The following is a 25,669-nucleotide window of genomic DNA, read 5'->3' on the forward strand; positions in this document are numbered from 1 at the left end:
TTATCTGATGCCCTGAATTGGCTTTCTCTCATGCACGTTGGGTTAAAATCATTAGTTACCCACTTAAATGAACTTGCATGTGTTTCCAATGACAGAAAAGGATTTAGGGATGGATTGTTGAGGTGACTGCTGTGCATAGAAATACCTAGAAGGAGGTGGTGGTTTAAACTGTAGAAGGAGGCAGGTGCCAAGCGCTCCCGGTTTGGGGTTTGAGCTCCCACATTCTGTCTGCACAGCAGCAGGCAAGTCCCGTGGCCCCCAGGGTCTGCATCTGTGATGTAAGGATCGTAAACCTGCCCTGCCTACCTTGTTTGAGCATCAGATGAGATAAGGTACGTGATAACGCTTTGTGAATCACTTAAAAACATTGTATCTATGTGAGGTTGATATTATTGCTATCAAGTACATGCAAACGTGTAGGAAATTATAAAATGGTTCAATGTTCCATTCCTGTTTTTGAAACTTTCTGAAGGGAGGTGGATATGTTTCCCTGAGGTGGGGAGCTAGGGTTGTGCCTGTGTTCATCCAGGAAAATGGGATGAAAAGCCCTAGATACCTCTGCGACATCATCTTCAGAATGTGAAATTACAGTGGGTTTGGAATCTCGGCCTTCTCTCTGCCTGCTCTCCGCCTCTCCTTCCCCACCCACAGTCTCCAGCTCTGACTCCTGGCCTCTCAGGATCCTCTCCCAGCAGCCTGGAAGGAAGGGACATCCTCATTCCAGGGCCCAGGCCATGAGAAAGGAAGCAGTGGCCAGGGGTGCAGGCTGCAGGTGTGGGCAGCTCCAGGTGCCCACTCTAGGCTTCAGGATGAGTGGCTCCCTTCGTGCAGTGGGTGCCCGTCCTGGCAGGTACAGTTGCCAGAAAGGCCCACCTGCTTCAGCTACATACCACGGGGTTTTTTCTAAGACTAAAGAAGGTCCTGCTCCTCATATCCATCGACCAGTGAGTGATGAGGAAGACTGAATGCTGAGGGACAGGAGGAAGGAGGTCAGGAGAAAGGGAGAAGGGCTGGCCAGGAGGGAGGAGAGAGGAAACAGAGAAGAGCCAGATATCAGGAGCCCCAGGCCTGCCAGCCGGGGAAGGCCCTGCTGTTGCGCTCTTCAGAACCCCAGCTCAGGACCTTTGGAGTAAATGTTAGGAGTGTGAGTGGAATCTAATGAGTAGGACAGACCTCCTGGGTGAGCATTGAATATGAGGGTGGGTGGGGCATGGTAGCTCATGCCTATAATCCCAGCATTTTGGGAGGCCAAGGTAGGATCATTTGAGCCCAGGAGTTTGAGACCTGCCTGGGCAACATGGGAGATACTTTCTCTACAGAAAATTAAAAACTAGCTGGGCATGGTGGCACAGGCCTGTGGTCCCAGCTACTCGGGAGGCTGAGGGGGGAGGATCGCTTGAGTCCTGGAGGTCAAGGCTGCAGTCAGCCGTGATTGCACCACAGCATTCCAGCTTGGGTGACAGAACGAGACCCTGTCTCAAAGAAATAAGTAAAAAATAAAAAATAAAATGGGGGTAGAGGAAGAAGAGCCAGGGGAAGATTCTTCAGAGACGTGGGAAGTAAATTTGCAAGATTGCTGTCTTGGAGCTGGGCAGACAGGAAGGGAACAGAGCTGGGATGTGGCAGGGACAGGTTCCAGGCACCGGCAGGATGGGGGCCAGTGTGCAGTGGGCCAAGAGGGAATGGGAGCGAGAAAGTGGGGCGTCAGCAATATTCAGCTCCCTCCATAGCTCGATGAGAAGAGAGGGGTGGGGACAGGTGGTAGCTGGAGGGTCCCCCAGGATCATTTTATCTGTATCCCTTTCATATCTTTCAATGACTTTTTGTTTTCCCTTACTAGATTGTTGGCATTTTAAGGGCACAGTTTATACCTTCTACCTCTTTGTTTCCTCCAGAGTTGGCTGATCACCAGATCACTTAAAGGAGGTTGTTTGTTTTATAAGCATTTTACCAGATCTTGCCTTAACACTTACTTCCCCCAGAGTTAGTCATAATCATTCTAGCAGGGCTTCTAGATCCTGAATAATGACCGATGGCGCCACTTGATTTACATGAAGATACTGGTTTAGTTTTAAAAGCAGACTTACATTGAACAAAGTTTAGGAAAGAGAAGGGAGAGGGCTACTCAAGTGCCTGAAGGTCTGAGCAGTGAAGAACACGTTTCCGTGTGCCTCCCACCCTTAGGCTCAGGACATGGTTTTCCTATCTGTTTATTGAATTGGATCACTTGCTTTAGTTATAATATATGAAGGGATAAGACTGGATTTCACTTCTCAATTAACTAGCCCTCTTGCTGTCTTTTAATCACACGTTCTGGGGTCAGATTCCAGCCCTGCCAGTCAGTGGCTGCACTGGCCAAGGCCACGTGGTTGACCACCATCCAGAGTTCTGCCAAGAGCCTTACCTGCTGGAGGCACGAGAGGTGTGGCTGTTATGCAACTTCGGTGGCGCAGGCCCTCTGCCTGGTACATTTTAAGTAATGTGAGCAGATTACTTAATCTCACTGTCTGTTCAGTTGAAAACTAGGGCCAACCCCGGCTCAGAACTCAGGGGGCTGTTGTGAGGATTAAATGAGAGAATCCATGGAAGATGCTTAGAGTAATACCAGACACATAGGACGTGATGAATAAATCAGAATGGTTTTTACTATTACTCTCATCTTCCAATGTTTGTGACTTACACTTACATTACAGTTAGTCATTTCATTGGCGTGTGCTAACCAAAGGTGGCCTGGCCCCTCCCCATCCATTAGGAGAGCTGGAGTTTAAAATCCAGGCACATGGAGGATCGATGGGGGAGCTAGGTACTCCTTCTACTTCAGTGTCCAGTGGATGCTGGGGTTCTCAGGTTGGTGTATTGAGTCACATAGTTCCATGACTGAGTTCTTGGAGGGAGAGGCTAAAGTTGGCCAGAGGCAGGTGTGATGTTTGGTCTGTCCTGTGTACACTGAGCACCTTCTGTGCTTCTTCCAGACAGAAGAAAACACGGATGGCAATTGGTTATATTAGAACACTGCCTCTTATAGTTTACAAACACCATCTTATTGAACACTCATGAAAAATGCTGGGATGTATGTTATTTCTGCTGTTTCATAGATGAAAAAACTCAGGCACAGACATTCTGAATAGTTCCAGCTCTTAGGAAAATGCTTCTTTAGCATTGCGGGAGAAATAGTTCATTTGCACAAGGCAAGTAGTTCACCATGTAAGGCAGCTCGTGCTTTAGAGGAACCTAAATACTACACAGTGTTTTATGCACGGGCATTTTTCTTACAAAGGAACATAGCTTTGTCTTCCTGGGGGTGTTTATCAAACCACGTCTATGTAGCAGATGCTCTTCAAGCATTTCCCATATTCCCTCATTTACAACACCCTGGTACCCTGAGTTAATTATTAGTCCCATTTCGTGGTTGAGGAATCTGAAGCTCTAAGAGTTTGAACTTCCTGTGTAAAGTCACATGGTGAGGAAGTGGTAGAACTGACCTGCACCCCAGGTATCTGGCTCTGGTCTTTCCAATAGTGCCTCTTCAGTGGGTACCCCTTAAATTCTCAGGGGGCAGGTGCTTTCTCCTCCTTTTCTGCCCTTCTTTTCAGAGCAAAACCACGTTATCCTAACTGCCAAGCACAACCCACAAAGGCTCTTATCTCTCCTCCAACAAAAGCCATTCCCTGCCTGGTTGATGAGGTCACCCGGCATTTTGCAGGGCATTTTGCTGGGTAGATGCCAGCTCAGAAAAGCCACGTAGATAAGCCAGTGGGTGGCTTGTGTTACTGCCTCCCCGATGGTTTGCTTTTTATTCAAGTTGATTCATTTATCTGAGATCAAAAAGGGAAAGGCTGATGTACACACATTGAAAAGCAGGGAATGGTGCTGGAGAATGAGGCTGTGACTATTTGGAATAAGATCCTGGAGATATGCAGTGCTGATAGAGTAAATATCCAGGGAGCAGGGGGAGGTGTGTACACTAACAACAGGAGTTTTAGCATCTGCCCCTCCTTGCTTCAACGGGCTAATGGGTACCCGAGGGGGGTTGGAGGGCTGAGTGATGGCCCCCCATCCTCCCTCTTCCCTCCTGCTCCATGGGTATAACCTTGAGGTGGGATCGGAGAGCTGGGTGGAGGGCACCCCATCCTCTCTCCTCCCTGGTGCTCCACGGGTATAACCCCAAGATGGGATCACAGGCTGAGTGAGGACTCCCCATCTTCTCTCCTCCCTCCTGCTCTATGTGCATAACCTCCAGCTGACTTGTAGACTGTGGTATCTACTCAACTGCTTCAATTCCAGAACAGTGAAGGTGTTTCTGACATCCCTATGCTTTAATTACAAAGGACCCCTTGAGACCTTATCAGAAATACTGCCAGCCTAGCCCTTTGAAAACTCACGATCTTGGATTCTCTATCAGTGTCACTCCCTGGCTGTAATACTGAACTAGAGTTAGGCAAGATGTTTCCTTTGGGGGAAACGGGGTGAAGGGTATAAAGGTTCTCTCTGTGTCATTTCTTAATTCTGCATGTGAGTCTACAGTGAGTTTTAAAAAGAAAAATTTCCAGCCTGGGCAGCATAGCGAGACTTATTGTCTCTACACATAATAATAATAAAAAAATTAGCCGGGTGTGGTGGTGCACGCCTGTGGTCCTAGCTGCTTGGGAGGATGAGGTGGGAGGATCGCTTGAGCCCAGGAGGTCAGGACTGCAGTGAGCTGTGATTGCGCTACTGCACTCCAGCTTGGGTGCCAGAGCGAGACCCCTTCTCAACAAAAGAAAAAGGAAAAAAGAAAAAAAAATTTTTTAAGTAGGGTCATTTAAATAAGGCCAACTCCAAAGGGGTCTTCTATCTGAAGTTTTAGGGAGCAGCTTATTTACTTTATGTCTCACACTTTGCTAATATCCAAAATCCAGAACAATAGGGAACCACTTGAGGCAGGAGGGGAATGAAGCACTGATTCCTGCTGCAGCATGGATGAACCTTGACGACATGACGCCAAGTGAAAGCAGACAGACACACAAGACCACATCTTATGTGATTTCATTGATAGGAAATGTCCCGATTAAACAAATCTATGGAGACAGGAAGTAGATTGATGGTGGCCAGGGTTTGGGAGTAGAAGGGGTAGGAAGGAATGGGGAGTGACTGTAAGTGGGTACCAGGTTTCTTTTTTGAGTCGTGTTCTAAAACTAGATTATTGCAGTGATTGTAAAGCTCTGTGAGTGAACTAAAAGCCATTGGGTTATATACCCTTTAAATGAGTGATTGCATAGCATGTGAATTATCTCAATAAAACTGTTAAAAAAAAAAACAACAGTGGTGTCCTTTGACAGTTTTAATAGAAGTCATAATGAAAGGAATAGTCCTTTTTCAGAGACTTGTAACTTGCAAATTCAGGCCACTGTCCTGGTGCATGTTCTTGGCTCTCTCATAAACCAGATTAACAGGCCTACCACGCACACCGTGAGGGTGTTTCCAGTCACTCATCCTGAGGGGAGGAAAACCCATTGTGTGCCAGGCATTTTGCCAGGTGCTTTTACCTACACTTTATTATGTAAACTTCTTGCAGCCCTGCAGGGTATGTGGCTTTATGCCTTTTTTTTTTTTTTTCTTAATAGTGTTGATCTGTTGCCCAAGCTGGAGTGCAGTGGTGTAGTCATAGCTCACGGCATCCTCAAACTCCTGGGCTCAAGTGATCTTCCTCACTTAGCCTCCCGAGTAGCTGCGACTACAGGCACATACCACCATGCCCAGGTAATTTTTTTTTTTTGGTAGAGTTGGGGTCTCGCTGTGTTGCCCAGGCTGGCCTCAAACTCCTGGCCTCAAGCAGTCTGCCCACCTCAGCCTCCCAAAGTGCTGGGATTACAGGTGTGAGTCACTGAACCTAGCTCATGCCTATGTTTTTATAGGTGAATAAATGGAGGTTCCTGGCTAGGCACAGTGGCTCATGCCCGTAATCCCAGCACTTTGGGATGCCGAGGTTGGGGGGATCATCTGAGAACAGGAATTCGAGACCAGCCTGGCCAACATGGTGAAACCCCATCTCTACTAAAAAAAAATACAAAAATTGGCCGGGCGTGGTGGTGCGCACCTGTGATCCCAGCTACTTAGGAGGCTGAGGCTGGAGAATCGCTTGAACCCAGGAGGTGGAGGTTGCAGTGAGCCGAGATCGCGCCACTGCACTCCAGCCTGGGCAACAAGAGTGATACTCCGTCTCAAAAAAAAAAAAAAGGAAAAAAGAAATGGAGGTTCCTAAAGGCTAAACCACAGTGAGGGAGAACTGCAGCAAAAACTAGAATTTGGGGGTTCCTTGACCCCCAAGCCCGTTCTCTTTTCACTACTGGTATAGCCGGATTGCCAAGGCTGCCCTCTTGCAGGGGCCGATAGCTCAGGGAGGTCACCAGAGGAAAGGCCTGTGAGATCTGTGCAAGTCATTTTCAGGCTTGTGTCCTCAGTGGGGACTCTGCTCCCTCCGGAAGTGAGTATGACATTCCTTCCTGTCCCCTTGGAGCAGCTCTTCCCAGGAGAGCTTCAGTGGAAAGAGAACTGTGGGAAAACATGTGGAAGCTTTTCGTGGACATGTTTCTGAGTGTCACGAGCTCTTGAAGGAAGCATGTTTATTTCCCCGAAGTGCTCAACTGTGTCCGGGTCCTGAGCTTTTCAAGGGTTCATAACCCCCGGAGCTAATTTGGATATGCAAGGAAGCCATGGGATTGCAGCCAGGGAACGTGCTATTTTTTGTAAGTGATGATGCTGTTGTGTAGTAAACAGGCCCCTCGTGGTAAAATGGGCAGGAAGGAAAGGAGGTGGAAGGATAAGTTTTGGGAAAAGATTTGCATTCGGTTAGTGATGCTCAAGGTGGTTCAAGGCAGACTCAGTAGCTTCCAGGTTGCTTAGTAGAAATGCAAATTACTGGGTCCCAGTCTGGACCTGCAGCATCAGAAACTCTGGGATAAGGTCTGGGAACCTGTGTTTTATATTTATATTTATTTTTATTTTTTTGAGACAGAGTCTCGCTCTGTCGCCCAGGCTGGAGTGCAATGGCGTGATCTTGGCTCACTGCAAGCTCCGCCTCCCAGGCTCATGCCATTCTCCCTCCTCAGCCTCCTGAGTAGCTGGGACTACAGGCGCCTGCCACCATGCCCGGCTAATTTTTTGTAGAGCCGGGGTTTCATTGTGTTAGCCAGGGTGGTCTCAATCTCCTGACCTCGTGATCCGTCCGCCTTGGCCTCCCAAAGTGCTGGAATTACAGGCGTGAGCCACTGCACCCGGCCTATTTTTATTTTTATTTTATTATTTTTTTGAGAAAGGGTCTTGCTGTGTTGCCCAGGCTGGTCTTGAACTCCTGGGCTCTAGCGATCCTCCTGCCTCAGCCTTCCAAAGTGCTGGGATTATAGGCATGAATCACCACACCCGGCCAGAACCTGTGTTTTAATGAACACTGGAGATCATTACTGTGCACCCTGAAATCTGAGGAGTCTACCATCAGACAATCTGATGACACATCATTGGGATATGGAGTCATGGTTCCTGTCACCGGCCTCAAGTTGTCCTTGTCTGTCACCCTCCCCACTTGGTCTAAGAGTGAGTGGAGCAGAGACAGAAAGTAGATTAATGGTTGCCAGGGGCTGGGAGTAGCAGGCTAGGAGGGAATGGGGAATGACTGCAGGTGGGTACAGCCTTTCTTTTTTGGTGATGTTCTAAATCTAGATTGTGATGGTTGTAAGGCTTTAAGATGGCTTGCTTGAGCCTTGCAATGGAAATGAGTGCCTTGGCCTAAGGAGAAGGGGAGAAAATCTTATGGAGTAAATGAGCTTTTATTTTGGTTCCTTTTTTTTTTTTTTGAGGCAGAGTCTCGCTCTATCACCCAGGCTGGAGTGCAGTGGTGCAATCTCAGCTCACTGCAACCTCCACCTCCTGGGTTCAAGTGATTCTCCTGCCTCAGCCTCCTGAGTAGCTGGGATTACAGGCACCTGCCACCACACCCAGCTAGTTTTTGTATTTTTAGTAGAGACAAGGTTTCATCATGTTGCCCAGGCTGGTCTTGAACTCCTGGCCTCAAGTGATCTTTTGCCACCAGATATTAAAATGTATTAAAAAGCTGCTCTATTTAGTACTGATTGAGATGAATGGAGCAAAATAGTCCAGGAACAGAACCTGGTATTGTCTCTCTGTAAGGTATGCATGAATTTAAAACATTATTAGATATGTTATCTAGTAGTAATAATGATAAAGTATTTTTTGAAGTCATCATAAATCAATAGAAGGAAAGGATTATTCAGTAACTATGAGCATATGGGTCTTAGTGTCACCAGTACTTATCCTTCTTCTTAGGAGGGATTTGTTTTTTCGATCTTTTTTTTTTTTTTTTTTTTTTTTTTTTTTTTTTTTTTTTTTTTTTTTTTTTTGAGACGGAGTCTCGCTCTGTCGCCCGGGCTGGAGTGCAGTGGCCGGATCTCAGCTCACTGCAAGCTCCGCCTCCCGGGTTTACGCCATTCTCCTGCCTCAGCCTCCCGAGTAGCTGGGACTACAGGCGCCCGCCACCTCACCCGGCTAGTTTTTTGTATTTTTTAGTAGAGACGGGGTTTCACCATGTTAGCCAGGATGGTCTCGATCTTCTGACCTCGTGATCCGCCCGTCTCGGCCTCCCAAAGCGCTGGTGTTTTTTCGATCTTAAAGGAAATAGATATATTGAACATATCAGGTTTCCTTATTTACATTGGCTAGAGAGCCTAACTCTAAATTTAGCCAATGTATAAGACTAAATGTCAAGTATTTATCTGTACAAACACATACATATGTACATACCCACTTGCATCCACATATACATACACGTATTTTACGTACACATATTCACATATAAATATACATGTACATACATACACATACATACATGCCTCATTTCTGATTTTATTTTATCATTATTTTTCTTCCACTGTATCTTGCATTACTCTTTCTGGTTTATCACATTTTTTTGTATTTCATGTGTCTCTATAAACCACCTTAAAACTTTTTGGGGGAAGAAAGTGGACTATAAATAAAGAAATAGAATAAGATATAATATATAGAAAAAAGGCAGTGAAAATACACCCAAATTTGAATAGTCTGATTTTGGGGTGGTGACGGTAATGGGATTATTAACTTTCCGTATAATTTTCTGTATTTTTGAAATTTTCTACTCAAAGCATCATATCATCAGAAAAAAATGATTATTTCTGCTCATTCCCCTTGCTGGCCAGTGTAAGGAATGCATTTCCATAAGTGAGGGTCTGGCAGGGCAGTGTTGAGGGGAGGGGTCTTTGCCACAGCAAAAGCTGGTCCGGTTCCCAGGAAAGCCCCTCCTTTGCTGCTTGACCTGATTGCAAGTGGAGTGTGAGAGCCGGAAGGAAACATTCCGTCACTTATTTAGAGCATTCATTTTGCTCTTTTCTGATCTAGGCATTCAGTCCCTGCTTGGAGGGAGTTTACATTCTAGTCAGCGGTCAGACAGTAAATGAGTGAAACGGATTCAGAAACGATGCCACCCTGGGATGGTGACGTGTAGCCCCAGTGAGAAGGATGAGGAGATGCCCATGTCAAGAGCGAGGGGAATGGGTTTCCAGAGAGAGAGGGCTGCTTATGCACAGGCTTGGAGTTGCCCAGGAGTTGGGCAGGTCAAACTGAAGAATGGCTCGAGGTGGCCATTGTGGGTGAGCAGGTCGGGGATAGAGAGTACCTGGGAGAGATCAGCTAGGACCGGATCTGACTGGCGAAGGGAAAGAGTTCGAATTGGGCGTTAGGGACGGTAGACAGCTACTGAAGGATTTAATAAGGGAAATGGCAGTGTCTGATGAAAGGCTTAAAATCCTTCTAGCTGCTTCTGAAGGTTAATTTGTAGGAGGGCAAGAAATGAAGCCAGGGGAGAGTGGATAGGGAGATTCTGCCCAAACTGATTGCTACACAGTGATATTTGTTTGGTTTTCTTTGTTGTGTTTTTGTTTTTGTTTTTGGGGTGTTGATGGGGGGACATACAACTTAAGAAAAATTGGAATTATTTTGTCAACTTTTCTATGTCAGCATTTTACTGATGGAATACGCTTGCATTTAAAGTGGACATCATTTTTGTTTTTATTAGATAACATTATCTATATTACAGATACCAGATATGCACGTACTCATTTAATTACAAACACTAATACTTACAAAAAGGTAAATTTGGTCAAAAGAAAATTCAGCTTAGATGGCCATATTTGTGTGTGTGTGTGTGTATATATATATATTTTTATTTATTTATTTATTTATTTTTTTTAGGACAAGGCCTTGCTCTGTTGCCCTGGCTGGAGTGCGGTGGTGCAGTCTTGGCTCACTGCAACGTCCACCTCCGGGTTCAAGCAATTCCCCTGCCTCGGCCTCCCAAGTAGCTGGGATTACAGGCACGCGCCACCACGGCCAGCTAATTGTTGTATTTTTAGTAGAGATGGTTTCACCATGTTGGCCAGGCCGGTCTCAAACTCCTGACTCATGTGATCTGTCTGCCTTGACCTCCCAAAGTGCAATGGCTATATTTCTGACATATACAAAGCCAAGCCCGGTTGATCAGAATTTAGCAGCATCTGCAAGATTTGATCCATTTCAGAAATCTGAGCTCTCTAGCGTTACATGGACTGACGTTTTCTTAGCTCAGAACTGCTTACCTAAGTGTAGAAAATCTAGTATTTAGGAAGAATGATTCATTGCTTTAAGTGTTCAGTCCTGGTTTTTATCTTTATTGTTGCACAAGTTTGATTTGACCTTGAACAAATCATTTCAGTTGTATTTTAGTGCTTGTGTGCGGAAGACAGGTAGTAGTAGTCCTGGTAATCCTCCTGCCATCATGTCAGCTGGGCGAGAGCTCTCCAAGACCTAGGAGAGATAATAGCAGCTGCAAAGGCCCTATGGTGGGAGGCAGCAGGTAGATATTTTAGTAACTGAAAAACGGCCTGTGTAGCTGGAGAGCAGGGTACCAGGGAGAGATAATTCAGGGTCATGTTATAGAGGTAGGCCAGGGCCACACTGGTCAGGATTTTGCAAACCTTATTGGGGACTTGAATCTTTATCTGAAGGGCAGGGGGAAGCCATTGGAGGATTTAAATCGGGGAATGACATAAGATTCATAGATATGCTGTCTTCTTTAATCCTCATAACAAATGTATGTGCTAGGTAATATTATCCCCATTTTAAAGCAGCACAGAAATTAGGGCAGTGGAGATTAAGGAGTTTACCCCAGGACACTATGCGGGTGAATGATGGAGCTAGGAAACCAACTCAGGTCAGCTTGCATCCAAAGTCCTCTGTCTTCCAGATCAGCCTACCTCCACAGTAATATAACAATGACTGCAGTTTAAAAACACTTTGAACTCTTAAGATGAAAGATTTCCCTTAAATTACAAAGTGGTATTAAGCTGCAGAAATGTGAGCGGTAATGAGAGAGCAGGTAATGCCCGGGAACTTTTGAAAGGCCCAGTCTGTGTGGCTCTGCTCCAGCACCTTCAAGTTCCCTGCCGTCTGGCGGGGGCGTCTTATAAGGTGCTTTCAACACAAAGAAGGGTTTGGCTGCTCCCCGGCCATTTGACACTGCCGTTGTCCATAAGGACTCGTTGTCCGTGAAATGCACCCAACGCTTGAGCTTTCAGGGGTTTTGGGAAATCAGATCTGGGCAGTGCATGTGTGGTTTCGCTGGAGACATCATCCAATGCCAAGTTTCTGCTTTCTGCTTTCTCCCTCTTGGATAATCAGCTGGGTTATGTGGATTCTTGGAAGCTGTTGGTAGAGATCACCATCTTGATTTTGAACCCAAGAAGCCTTATTCAGGGTTCGAGTGGGAAAATACCTGCTGGCCCATGGCCCTTGAGGCTCTTGCTGATGACGACACATGTCTGTTTCTTTGTAGTTGACCATGTTGTTCCTGAGCCTGGGACAAGCCTGCTCGCTGCCTTTGACCAGTGGAGGGAATGGGCCGACAGCAAGTCCTGCTGTGACTACTCTCTGCATGTGGACATCAGCGAGTGGCATAAGGGCATCCAGGAGGAGATGGAAGCGCTTGTGAAGGATCACGGTAGGTGGCACTAAGTCAATGCCCTCTGCAGATGTTTCTGCTTCAGTCCATCAACTGGCACAGCCCTGAGAAGAAAGTGATCATGCTTCCAGATCCCATTTGCGCCTCATGCCCATGCCTGCCCCTGGGAAGGAGAGAGGGCTTTGGGCTGCAGCTCGTGCTGATTGGAGGTGACCTTACCCAGTGCAGTAACATAAGCCTTCATTGATAAGAGGAGATGAGCCTTACTGCTGGGATCTGCTCTTAGGTGACAGCTGCTCGCAGCTCATTGGTTTGTGGGCACCGTGGTCTCTAGCTAGGGTAGGGAATTGAGGCTGCTGAGAGAGAGATTTACCCTCAAAAGATAACAAATACATAGGGAGGATGTGGCAGTCTCAGGAGAGTGTTGGGCAGCCCCTTCCTACAAACCTGGGTGGATCTAGGATAGATTTGAGGGCTATGAGACACTTCAAAACTGAGTAACAACCTGAGAAGTCTTTTCCATTCCCTAGAATTATTTTGGAGAACAATTTTCCAGGGATTGGGAAGATTTACAGAGAGGCGGGAGGAATCTTTACCACCTCAAGGTGCCCCTGGGACTCTTGTCAACAAGGACCTTGGGGGTTTGGGGGGAAGAGCCAGGCCACATCATCTTCCTGGGTCTCATTGGGCTTGTCTAGAGACCAAATTAACCTCACTGGATCTTAGCGTTCAGGGAAGCACCTAATGCTCTAGGGTCCTGGGACTTCCAGGCTCAGAAGCACCATGTGCTGTGAGTGACATGGCAGGAAGGAAATCTCTAGGCACTGGAATGATAGAAAATGCCCCGGAATGAAAAGCAAGAGTCTTGGGTTTATTTCTCTGATATTCTACAGACTGTATGACCCTGGATAAATTACTTAAATTTTATGGGTGTCAGTTTTTGAAACATTTCTCATATATGAGGGTCTTCGACTGGATGTCCTCTAAGATTCTTTCCAGCATGAAGCTTCCACATAAAAGAAAATAGGTAACCTTTGACTTTTCTCACTTTTGAGCATGCAGAGACTCCAAGTGGTTTAACTGTGGATACTTAGACTGAATCTGCTCCAAACCAGGCAGGAGGGTTACCGTGGTAACTGTTGCCTGGCAACGGGAGAAGGGCCGGGATGTACAGAGGCATTTAACTCAGGCAGCTCCCAGCACCTCCCAGGTGGCTTGAATTAAGCTTCAAGGCTATGAGGTTGTCAGGACAATTGTTTAAAATTGTGATGAATGTTGGGCAGGGATGTTTGGTCTGGTGCCTGGGGAGGCAAGAACTCCAAGACGCCAGGATGAGAATTGCTACATCTGCTTGTTGAACTAATGGACCCTTTCTTACTTAAAAAATCATTTTCTTAAAAATCAGCATGGAAGGCAGTCTGTCTGCCAAAGAAAAGACATTTATCACAGTTCTTCATAGGCAGAAACTTCTAATTCATTTTCTTCTTACATTCGCAACAGACTTGTTTGGTGGAGGCAGCTTAAAAAAATTAACTGTTGTAAAATAAATATAACATTAAAGTTACCATCTTAACCATTTTTAAGTGTGCGTGTAGTTCAGTGTTTTAAAATACACTCATAATGTTGTTGCAACCGTCACCATCCTCCAGCCTCAGGACTCTTTATCTTGCAAAACTAAAACACTACACTCACTCATTAAACACTAACTCTCCACTCTCCTTCACCCCAGTCCCTGGCAACCGCTGTTGTACTTTCTGTCTGTGAATTTGACTTCTAGGGACCACATACAAGTGGAATCATATAGTATTTGTCCTTTTGCAACTGGCTTATTTCACTTATCATGATGTCCTTAAGGTTTCAATGTTATAGCATGTGTCAGGGTGTCTTTCCTTTTTGAAGGCCGAATAATATTCCTTTGTATGGATAAACCACATTTGGTTTATTCATTTATCAGTTAATAGAGGCTTGATTTTTGCTTCCACCTTTTGGCTATTGTGAATAATTCTGCTATGAACATGTATGTGCAAATACTGGCAACTTTTAATTTTGATATACTTGTAAACTCACAGGAAAACTATAAGAATACTAAAAAGCATCCTTGTGCATCTTCATCCCACATTCTCCAGTTATTTATATTTTACTCTGCTTCCTTTACCATTCTGTGTCTCCATTTCTCTCCTCTCTCTTTCTCTGTACTGAAACACGCACACAAACACGTGTATACACACATACATATATCTTATTTCCTTATTTGGTTATTTGGTTTATCTATTAAAAGTCCACCTCTTTGTTTTGTCTGTACTAGGGGTAAATTCCTTCCTCGTGTACATGGCTTTCAAAGATCGCTTCCAGCTAACGGATTGCCAGGTAAGAAAGTTGGCTTTTCCGAAGAGGCACCCTGACATTTGGTACCTTCAGGCTGTGGCTGTTTGAGAAAGCAGTCTCCAGTGTGTGCATGTCTCCTAGCTTCCTGGGAAGTGGCTGGTGGATGCAGTTACTGATGTAATTGAGCCTCGAAAGAGAATGTGAACCCAGTGCCCTAGCCCCCAGTGCTGCCACTTCGCCACCCTGGATCTGAGACTCTGCCCAGCATGGCGTGTCTGGGAGTGGCACTCAGAACCTCCTTAGCAAACCTGGTGCAGAGCCAGGTGTCACCCAAGAGCTTTTCACTCCTGGTCCACGTCCTGCTAAGTTGTACTGCCTCTGTTAATTTCTGAGGGGTCTTTCTTCATCAAATGTGGTCAGAAACATTGCCCTCAGTCGTGTTGAAAAAGCCAGGCTAATAGAATTAGCCTAGGTGTCCTGTTTCTCACCCCAGAAATGCTGCTGGCAGGGAAATGATTGTCCTTGTGAACAGGAAGATAGAAGTCCCTGTCTCTGATCCCACCCTCGTCTCTCTCTCAGATTTATGAAGTACTGAGTGTGATCCGGGATATTGGCGCCATAGCCCAAGTCCATGCAGAAAATGGCGACATCATTGCAGAGGTACAGGACTTTCTTTTTCATCGTTTCTTCATCACCTGGAGGGTGAGAGGCAGGCTCAAGAAAGGGAGGCAACACCTGTAGCTTAACACCAGGGTGGAAAAGCAGAGGGACCTGGTGTTCCCTTGCTGGAGCTCTGCTCAGTCTCACCCATGGTGTGAATGCCAGTGACACACGTGCCTCTCCGTGTGTCCCACGGAACATCTAAGTCAGTTACCATTGCAGAGAGAGGCCATTTCTCTCGGTGCTGTAATGCAGCTGCCTTGGGTGGGGTACGGGAACCCTCACGTCACACACAGGCATTTTACACTGTGACTGAGGGCTGCAAATGCACCAGCCGTTAGCATCCCAGGGAACAGCTGAATGGTTTTGAGAGGCTGTAATTGATCCATCCTGCTCAGGTGGGATTGGGAACAGGGCAGCGAAGCCCTTCTCTTCATGAGGTCTTGGGATGAGGGTAGAACAATCGGCAGTGGTAATTTTCCGTCTTGCCCGAATAATTGCGTGCCCGGGTCTGTGCCATTAGAGCTGTGTGTAGTCCACTCTGCCTCACAGCCTGGCTTTCTCTGAACATTGCAGGAGCAGCAGAGGATCCTGGATCTGGGCATCACAGGCCCCGAGGGACATGTGCTGAGCCGACCGGAGGAGGTGAACGTCCACCAAGCGGAATGCGTGAATCAGTGTCCCTTGGACACTGTGCAGAGCCGCAGGGAACCCGCTTCCTACCTGCTGAGAAGGGGGCTTCTCTGATGCTGACTGTGGTCTTTCTGAGAAGCTGTGGGTCACATGTGTGTCTGTCAGTCTGTCTACATAGGCAAAGTGAAGTGTTAGATTGCTCCTGAGGGTAAGGTGGTGTGGACTGTTTGGCCAGAAGATTCCTCTTTCTGTCTGTAATTCTTCAAGCCCTTACTTGTATAGACACAAACAGTTCTTCATTGGCATCCTGCAAGCTAGATTTTAGTGGTTCACGACTTATGGTCTCCAAGATCTTACCGAAATTCACCAAAACATAGTTGGAAGGATGGAAAAGCTCTTCTAAATGCCTAGAAGGCATATGGGGAATTGTAAGTTTTTCCAAAGGTAACCCTGCACAAGCTATCACATGATACGCAGAGTTTGGTAGACAGAATCTTTTAAACTTGTGGAAGGAAGATTCACAGCAGGGGCCTGTGCTGGCTCAACGGTGGAGACTCACCGTCTTGGTGAGGTGTGTGAGTTCCAAGGGAGGGTGAGCATGTTTTAGGTGATGGAGAACCTGTGTTCATCAGTTAGAATTGGTGGCTGTGAAATGCTTTTCAGAAGTTGGCTCCTTAATGACAGACTGGATGTCGGGCTCTAGGGACCCTGACTAGGGAGCAGCCCACAGCTTTAAGTGAAGCATGCAATGGGGGAATCCCCAGGGAACCACCAGGCTTTCCCCTTTATTGGAGGAAGTGGCAGAAAAGGGACTGGCGCAGAGCAGGGGGGTCAGATCACCAAGGGCCTGAGTGGAGGGTGACAGTGAGGAAGCTCCAGAAGCCCGAGAGGGAGGAGCTTGGCAAGAGCTCCCTGCAGGGCTGTGGCCTGAGTCGCTGAGTGGCAGCACCGTGCCCCCACCCTGAGTTCGGGACGTGGTCTTGTTGGTACCAGGTTGGAAGGGGAGCCAGTCCCCGTGATGAGGCAGTGGATTCAGGAGGGCTCGGGAGCGAAGGCACCATCTGTGCACTGCCTTGGGTGCACGAGCACGGGGGGTTGGGATCTTTTCAGACTTGAGGGGAAGGGACGAGGCTAGAAGAGGAGAAAGGAATCAAGACAGGCAGAAAGAGGAGAGCGGGAGCCACTCGGAATGCTTTGCACACAGTGAGGGTCCACGCTTTGTCCTTCTTGCTGCATGCATATGCGCACGTAGACACACATGTACACACAGACATAGGCACACGCAGACAGGTAGACACACAAGAGACATAGACACACATGCATACACATAGACACACACACAGACACATAGACACCTAGACACACACAGACACAGACACCTACACATACACATAGACATACAGACACATAGACACACACTCAGACACAGACACATGGACACACACAGACACATAGACACACACACAGAGGCAGATACACAGAACTGCACGCTCCAAGACACCTTTAGTACCATTTGAGGCCCTGAGGACATTTTCCTCTCCCCAGATGACAGGACGGAAGCCATGACATTTTCAGGATTGCACATCCCTGCTCCAGGCCAGGGATGCAGGCCCTTTTGTAGCTATCAGCCTTCTCATGCATGCTAAAAGCTGAAAGGGTGGCCTGGCACTGGCCCGAGGATGAGGGAGACAGGCAGGCAACTGTGTCAGCTGAGGGAAGCCCCATGCTGAGACCGTGGCTGGTGGACAGTGATTCCAGGGGACAGCTTGCAGGTGAGAACAAGCTAACATCAGCCAATGATAAACATGCCTGAGGCTGATTTTATGCACATTTGTGTGCACACAGATACACGTGCAGAAGCACACACACATGCACACACTCACATTCACACACATATACATACACACATGTCCATAGGCACAGATATGCGCGTGCACACACATAGACACATTTTAGCATACGCACATGTGCACAGGCACAGATATGCACATACGTGTTGTACCCACGTATTTTCACATACACATATATACATGTGCAAGCACAGACATGCACAGGTGTACGTATACATTTTCACATACACATGCACATATATGCTTGCACACATCTCTGCAGGCACCATCCCACTTTTGCAGACACGTCAAGGGTTCCTTTCTGTGGCTTCACTTCTCCCTCCGGGCCGGCTTCTGTGACTGCCTTCACCAGATTCCCCAGGATCCACCGGTCGGGTGGTTTAAACCATGGCAGCATAAGCCATGGTCGCTTCAGTTCTGACCTCCCTGGAATTGGTTCTTTCTTCAGCCCTGAAACAGTCTTGGGATCGGGCCTTGGAAATGCAGAGTCCAGGAGAGGCGGAGGGCTGACACAGTTCTCATGTGAGCCCTGTTCAAAGCTGCCTTCATTTAGTGATCACGTGTGCTGGACACTGTGTTCATGGCCCACATTTCAGTTTTGTAACTGTCCTGTGCAGGAGGTACAACAGCATCTCCTTCGCACAACTCCAGGGGATGCCAGTCATGCAGTGTGCATGGCTGTATCCAGGGAGCACCATTTACTACATTCTACTCCCCACGTGTGGTGGTACCAGAGCTGTGCTGCGGTGGGCTCCTTGGTTATCTGTCTTTATATGAGGACACTCCGGAAGCATGAAGTTAAGTGATTGCCCAGTTATCAAAGCGGAGAGCTAGAAAGTACAGTGTCCTGCCTGCTACCTCAACCCCTCCCACAGTGTACACACACACAGCTTAAATCCACACCTGGGCCTGGGCTTTTTTAGAAAGTTTCCTGGTTTCTTCCCGTTTGGTGACTGGAAGCCAGTCCCTCCGCCTGCCATGTACCAGCTGTATAAGGAGGTGAGAAGATGTCTTCTGAGAAAAGCAAATGCCACTTCTGCAAATGCTACATGATGCTCCTGCTGAGACCCTCTTGTCTAAGTTTTAGAGCCTTCTGAGGGGCTTGCATTCCTTCTTTCTCCTGCTTTCTGCAGAGAACACAAACACAGACAGAAAGGCCCTGGCTTTACTGAAGACGAAAAAGCTCTCAGAGAGCTGTTATTCTGGTTGCTTGTATTCATCCATTTTCATACTGCTGTAAGGAAATACGTGAGATTGGGAAATTTATAAAGAAAAGAGATTGAATTGACTGACAGTTCTGCATGGCTGGGGAGGCCTCAGGAAACTTACAATCATGGTGGAAGGTAAACGGGAAGCAGGTCTGTCTTATGTGGTGGCAAGAGAGAGCGAGCAAGCAGAGGGCAAACTGCCACTTTTAAACCCTCAGATCTCATGAGAACTCACTCATTATCAATGAGAACAGTGTGGGGGAAACCTTCCCCATGATCCAGTCACCTCCCATCAGGTCCCTCCCTCAACGTGTGTGGATTACAATTTGAGATGAGATTTGGGTGGGGACACAGAGCCAAACCATATCATTGCTATTTCGACCAGAGAAATTGAAACCATTTTTACATGATTAGGCCCAGCAGCTATTGCACTGAGAACTTCAGAATCCCCAGCAATTGATTACGGAGTCTCCTTGAGGGCTGGCAGACCCGGGGATGCACCAGTATGGGAAGCAGTTTTTCAGCTGATTTAGAGGCCCCTCTTGTATGCCAGGCCCTGAGTCATTTTACCCATGTGACAGCCCAGTGAGGCGAGGAGGGGGATGCAGAGGGTTTTACATGGTGAATGGTGGCAGAGCGGGATTAGAACTCAAGCCCATAGGCACTTGCCACCTGACGTCTCCTCTCATGGTGAGTTTGTCAAGAGGGATCTGTTGTGTGTTAAACCCTGTGTGGGTGATAAAGAGAATACAGTATGGAACGATTTTGTGTGAATTTGAGCTTACCAGTCTACTTGGGGAGGTGCCGCTGATGGAATGAAACACACCCCAGTGTAACTTCTCTGCCGTTTGGTGACCTATCCATCACTAGCATGATGGTTCTCTTGGATTTGAACTTTCCAAACATGTTCCTAGCCCACTAGACTTTTCTTCCCAACCCACCATGTGAGACCACCCAGTAGGATTTTCCCTTGTTTTCAACCCAGAGGATTGGAAAGGACACTAGAGAGTGCAGACATCTGGAACTGAACCGTCTGTGGCTGAGAGGAGCGGCGACTGAGCCTGCATGCCGAGCCGGGCAGTGCCTGGCATTGTGGGGATGCAAAACAAATAAAAAAGGGATCCTTTCTGAAGGGACTGTGGACAAGGCAGGGAGAAAGAAGTAGACAGAAAGTGAGTGTAGAGATAGAATTTGACAGCAGCTCTGAGCTGTAGGACTGATGTCTGCGAAGAGGGTGGGGACTTGGAGATGAGGATAATGAAGAACCCTTCACAGGGATGGGCACTTTCCAGCATGCCTTGGAGAATGACAGACGTCCTGACACTGCTGTGTGTCCCTAGACAGGTCATTTCCCTCTCTGAGTTGCCTCATCATTAAAATCAAAAGATAGGCATAGTGGCTCGAATCTGTCACCCAGCACTTTGGGAGGCCGAGGTGGGAGGATCTCTTGAGCCCAGGAGTTCAAGACCAACTGGGGCAACATGGCGAAACCCCATATTGGGACAATAAACGGAGTAGTCACCTGTATCTCTGGGAGGTGCTGAGGATTTTAGTGGAGTCCATCTCACACTTCACACCCATGCAAGATGTCCCTGCCCCCGCCTGGTGCTGCTGCACCACAGGCATCTCTCTTGTAAGTGGAGAGAGAAGGCTTGTCCTTTAGCTGTCTCAGGAATGAAAAACATTTGGGTGTTTAATGAGCTTTTTCAAGAGCCCTTTGCTTGGACTCTGGATTTCTAGACATCCCTTTTCACATAGTTGATGCCTGAAAGGCCAAATGTGAATGAAGTTGTCTCAGCTCTGCTAAATTAGATTACCACTTAATGCAATTACAGAGCTTAATCTTTTGGCCAAGCTCCGTGGAGACAAGGTAGCCAATTCAGTTACAGGGGCTCCGTTATTTCTTGTGAAAAATAACAGTGTTCTGTGGAGCGGCCTAGATTGAAATACCATGAGCATAAAACGAAGTCATTTATTTGCTTAGCAAACATTTTTGAGCACCTGCTGTATACCAGGCAGGACATTGGGAGCTATTGGGGGTGGGGCATGGAAGATACTAAGCCATGAGTAAGCCCCAGTCCCTCCCCTCCAAGAGTTCAAGCCAGAGCCCTTTTGCTGGGATTTGGAGAGGGAGCCAGTGATGTTCTGAGATCTGCCTTCCACAATTTTACCAGCTCCTTCCCTTGCCGAGTGGTGATTCCTCTGTAGGATAGAACTTGATCCAGGGAGTCTTGCCTGATCAGGTATTCCATAGTCATCATGTGGGATTTGAAATATCATTCATCTGAACATCCGATTTATTTACTTATTTATTAATTTATGAGACAAAGTCTCTCACTGTCGCCCAGGCTGGAGTGCAGTGGTGCCATCTCGGCTGACTGCAACCTCCGTCTCCTGAATTCAAGTGATTCTCCTGTCTCAGCCTCCTGAGTAGCTGGAATTACAGGCACACGCCACCACACCTGGCTAATTTTTTTTTAATTTTTAGTAGAGACGGAGTTTCACCATGTTGGTCAGGCTGATCTCGAACTCCTGACCTCAGGTGATCCACCTGCCTTGACCTGCCAAAGTGCTGGGATTACAGGTGTAAGCCATCACGCCGACTGCAACATCCAATTTAAAGCGCCAGATTATTTACTCAAGCAGTTCTCCAATATTGTACTGAAGATCGTACCAGGCTGTGGCTGGCCACGTTTGTGCTTCACACACAGGGGTCCATTGGTGTAGACAAACGGGGCCTGCTCCGTTCCCAGAGCCCTGTGAGGCTACATTGTTTTGTGGGTGATGCTGACTTCGTTCATGAGCATTTAATGGGAGCCCAGCACGAACTCCCCATCACTGAACATCTTGACTCAAGATCCTGGGAGCAGAATGAATATATGGAATTGAGAGCAATCAGTGTCTGTATGTGGCGGTTCTCAAACGTTAGTAAGTGTGAAAATCACCCACATTGCTGGGTCCCACCCTCAGAGTTTCTAGCCTGTGAGTCTCTGGTCCAGGGCAGAGCCAGAGAATCTGCATTTCTTACAGACTCTGGGCCAGTGTTGATGTCACAGGCTTGCTGCCTGCACCTGGAGAAGGGTCAGAAGGGAGTTTTCTTTTTCTTTTTTTTTGAGATGGAGTTTCACTTTGTTGCCCAGGTTGGAGTATGGTGGTACAATCTCAGCTTACTGCCTCCTCTGCCTCCTGGGTTCAAGTGATTCTCCTGCCTTATACTCACAAGTAGCTGGGATTACAGGCAGCTGCTGCCATGCCCAGTTTTTTTTTTTTTTTTTTTTTTTTTGTATTTTTAGTAGATACTGGGTTTCGCCATGTTGGCCAGGCTGGTCTTGAACTCCTGACCTCAGGTAATCCACCTGCCTCGGCCTCCCAAAGTGCTGGGATTACAGGCATGAGCCACTGTGCCCAGCCACAGGAGGGAATTAGTTCAACCAAACCAATGTTAGAGACACAAGGCAAGTCGCACTTCTCCGAATTGTCCCCTGGGGTAGGACCTTGGAAACTCAGCAGCCTTGCCTTCATCCTAGCCTCTCTCTGGGGTGGAGGATAAAGGTAGGGGCTCGTGGGGTGGGCTGAGCCACTTTCTCATGCTCTGCTGCTATTTTGCAGGTCGAGGCCGAAGCCGTGAATCGTGCCATCACCATCGCCAACCAGACCAACTGCCCCCTGTATATCACCAAGGTGATGAGCAAAAGCTCTGCCGAGGTCATCGCCCAGGCACGGAAGAAGGGTGAGTGCTGTGGCCGGACTGGCTGATGGCAGGCGGGCAGGTTTGGAGGGGAGGGGGGCTCTTCACTGGGGAGGGCTCCTTTTCCAGACCCTCATGCCAAGTGGGCCACTTGCACCATGTTCCGGCATTAACCTAATTACAGCTGGGCAAGGCAGGAGCTCCAGTTTCCTCCTCTGCTCCACTGCTGCGGCCTTGTTAGTATCTATTTAAAGCTGTGTGCACGCCAAGGCGGGGTGGGCAGGCACGTGTACCCCAGCCCCCGTGGAAGAGCTGGACTTACTTTGATGTGGTTGAAATAAACTAGGCATATACACAGATGACGTCAGTTTCCATCCACCCCACAATCCTTGGTCGCATCATGCACCTCCCCTCCAAGGCTGGGAGTGGTTTCTGCCCGGGTATGTAAGGCAGCTTTGTGGGGTGTGGGGATGCATTTGCCCCAGACACTATCACATCCAGATGTTTTGGTGCGTGATAAACTCTCTTGATGCATTCGGAACTGAGGCTGGGTCTCTGGTATTACTAGGGTGTCCATTGAGAAGGGTCCTGGAAACTAATTGATTAAGTGCAGCTTCCAGTGCTTCCCCTAGAGGACGCCCCCCTGAGGCACCTCATGCATTACGCATGCATCTCAGCCCTGTTGTCACCCGCTGCTGACTGCATGAATTTCGATAATCATAAAAGACTGATTCTTTTATGATTTTATGCTTGGGAGTTCTCTCCTCATACAGAAAGCCTGAGGGCATGTCGTTCATTTTGATGGTGGATCTTAGGCTGATCTGAAATGAACATTATAAAAGGGTCCCCTTCTTCCTTCCTTCCTTTCTCCCTGTTATGTCCCCTCTTCCCCTTTGCCTGTTGGGATCTCTCCATCTCTGTGTCTCCACTTCTCTTCCCTCCTTTCCTGTTTTCTGTTTCATTTTATCTTTCATTTGACTCTTTCTCAGTCCCTCTGTCATTCTGTCTGTGTGTCTTTCTTTCCCTGTTAGGAAGGTAGCCATTTGACCTCTATGGCTGCGTGTCTGCTTCTCTGTATTATGTGATCCACATGGATCAAGGTGGGCTGTGGGATTTTTTTCACTGGTGGGTGACTTGCTGCAAGCCCTGGAACAAATTACTCAGTGATGACTGAGTCATCTTGTCCCAGAGATGATGACTTCCAGACGGACCCAGCGACTCCTGGCCCTTGTTCTTTGGAGTGCTCATGGGGCCTCTGTCCTTAGGCTGCACATCAAATGGTTGCCGCCTTTCTGTCTTCTCCTGGCACCTTGAAGGAATTGCCTTTTAGAAATAAGAAAGCATTCACCTAAAATAATGTAACTTACTGAGAATGAACTTTGAGTTGTTTTCTAGGACATATTGTGGATGACGATGGAATCGGTGGCTCTGGGTCACCCTGACACGCGTTTGCAAGAAGGCAGTGCATTTGTGGGAATCAGCCTCTGTACAGAAGGCCAGCCACAGCACTGCTGCCCCCACGTCGTGTGGGGATGGGTGGCATAGTGTCTGGAAGGGGGAAAGAATGAGACGGCTTATTTTCTGTATTTTACCACTGTGCTATACCTAGATGATGATGATACTTGAGTTAGGCTAACATTTCAACATAATTTTGGATAGAGGCCTTGTCTAAAGTTGACTCCATATTCAAACACGTACCTGTCCAAATGAGAAGAGAGAGGGGTCCTGCCTGTCCCAGACTTCAGTCGGAGAGGTGGAGTCGTGGGCCACCCCTGCTGCAGGCCTCCTCCTCTCTGTCCTTCATGGTTCTTCTCACGTGGAGTTGCAGAGCTGCAGTGTGTTGCTGCAGTGCCCCGTTTGGACCTAGCACCCCAACTCAGTGCCCGGTAACCCCCTGGTTTTTTTTTAATGTTTAATTTTGCTTTTGAGATGGAGTCTCACTCTTTCACCCAGGCTGGAGTGCAGTGGTGCCATTTCAGCTCACTGCAATCTCCGCCTCCTGGACTCAAGCGATTCTCCCGCCTCAGCCTCCTTAGTAGCTGAGATTACAGGCCCCCACTACCACGCCTGTCTAATTTTTATATTTTTAGTAGAGACGAGGTTTCACCATGTTGGCCAGGCTGGTCTGGACCTCCTAACCTCAGGTGATCCGCCCGCCCGCCTTGGCCTCCCAAAATACTGGGATTACAGGCGTGAGCCATTGCAACAGGGCACCCCTATTGTCTTTATAACCTTGACACCCTGTGTGTCTTATGGGGTGAGTAGTGGGAGGGGACTTTAGTTTGTTCCCTTCCAGAGCCTTCTGAGTGTGAGTCCAGTGGTTCCCAGGGTGCTGTTTGCATTCAAACTGTTACTCATTAATCCCTGAAAGCCTGAGCTTTAGACAAACCTGAGCTGCCAGAAAGGAATTTCCAGTGCATTCAGGTGCTAATGAGCAGGAATGAGAAGTCCTAGCTAACTTCCTAGGCTCTTAGGCTCTTTCCCATCTTGCTGGAACTTCCTAGCAACTTTGGGAGGCAGCCCTGGCAGGAATTTTTATATTTTGTTTCATTTTGCAGCTGAGTAAACTGAAGCTCAGAGCTCATGAATAGTGGAATTGGGGCTTGACTGTCAGGCCTCTAACTTCAGGCCACAAATATCCATGTTCATGTTTGACTGACTTACCTTCATGCTTTGAGATTATTTTAATATGGTGATGCTTGTGACCTGTGTCTGTTGGGGCTTAGTTCCTTAAGAATCCTGATTGAAACGGTGGCCTGACACCCAGCAGAGATATGGGTAATGTACACACAAGGATTCCCAAATGACCAAGAACGAAAGCTCTTCAAGGGAATATTAATTGTTTGCTCTCCAGGATCAGTATTCATTCTTGGATCAAACCCCAACTTCACTGTACACCAGCCACGTGATGCTGGGTGCTTCCTTATCATTTCCACATGTCTTTTCGCCATCTGCATGGGGAGGATAGTAACCATGACTCATCTCACAGGGTGATGATGACGTGTACATGAGATATTGCAGGTAAAAATGGAGACGAGAAGCGTGACCAGTTATTGTGACTACAGGATGAAGGGTCTGGTCTAACCTTGAGCTTGCGAGGAAAGCAGAGCACAGATGCCTGCTAACCCTGGGCAAGGGTTTCTGCTCATAATTGTTAGTCCACTTCAGGTGGGTTTCTCTGGCCCTCTGAGGCCAGTGTGAGCACTGCCACAGCCCCCTTTCTGATGCTCCATTTCTTCCTCTGTGAATGGAGAAATTCTGAATTCATTCAGTGAACTTTCATGAT

At 47.5% G+C, this 25,669-nt stretch overlaps 1 protein-coding gene across 2 annotated transcripts in view; it reads left to right on the top strand.

Moving 5' to 3' along the window:
* The window catches only part of DPYSL2 (dihydropyrimidinase like 2), a 145,766-nt gene that overhangs the window by 100,142 nt on the left and 19,955 nt on the right, over window positions 1-25,669 (top strand). For both annotated transcript variants that reach the window (XM_010378134.2, XM_010378135.2), the window contains exons 4-8: window positions 11,894-12,058; window positions 14,325-14,386; window positions 14,924-15,004; window positions 15,581-15,649; window positions 22,305-22,425. In XM_010378134.2, coding sequence (XP_010376436.1) covers window positions 11,894-12,058; window positions 14,325-14,386; window positions 14,924-15,004; window positions 15,581-15,649; window positions 22,305-22,425 — 498 coding nt within the window. The remainder of the gene's footprint in view (window positions 1-11,893; window positions 12,059-14,324; window positions 14,387-14,923; window positions 15,005-15,580; window positions 15,650-22,304; window positions 22,426-25,669) is intronic.

This window comes from Rhinopithecus roxellana, chromosome 9 (assembly GCF_007565055.1).
Source record: "Rhinopithecus roxellana isolate Shanxi Qingling chromosome 9, ASM756505v1, whole genome shotgun sequence".
NCBI classification, from domain to species: domain Eukaryota; kingdom Metazoa; phylum Chordata; class Mammalia; order Primates; family Cercopithecidae; genus Rhinopithecus; species Rhinopithecus roxellana.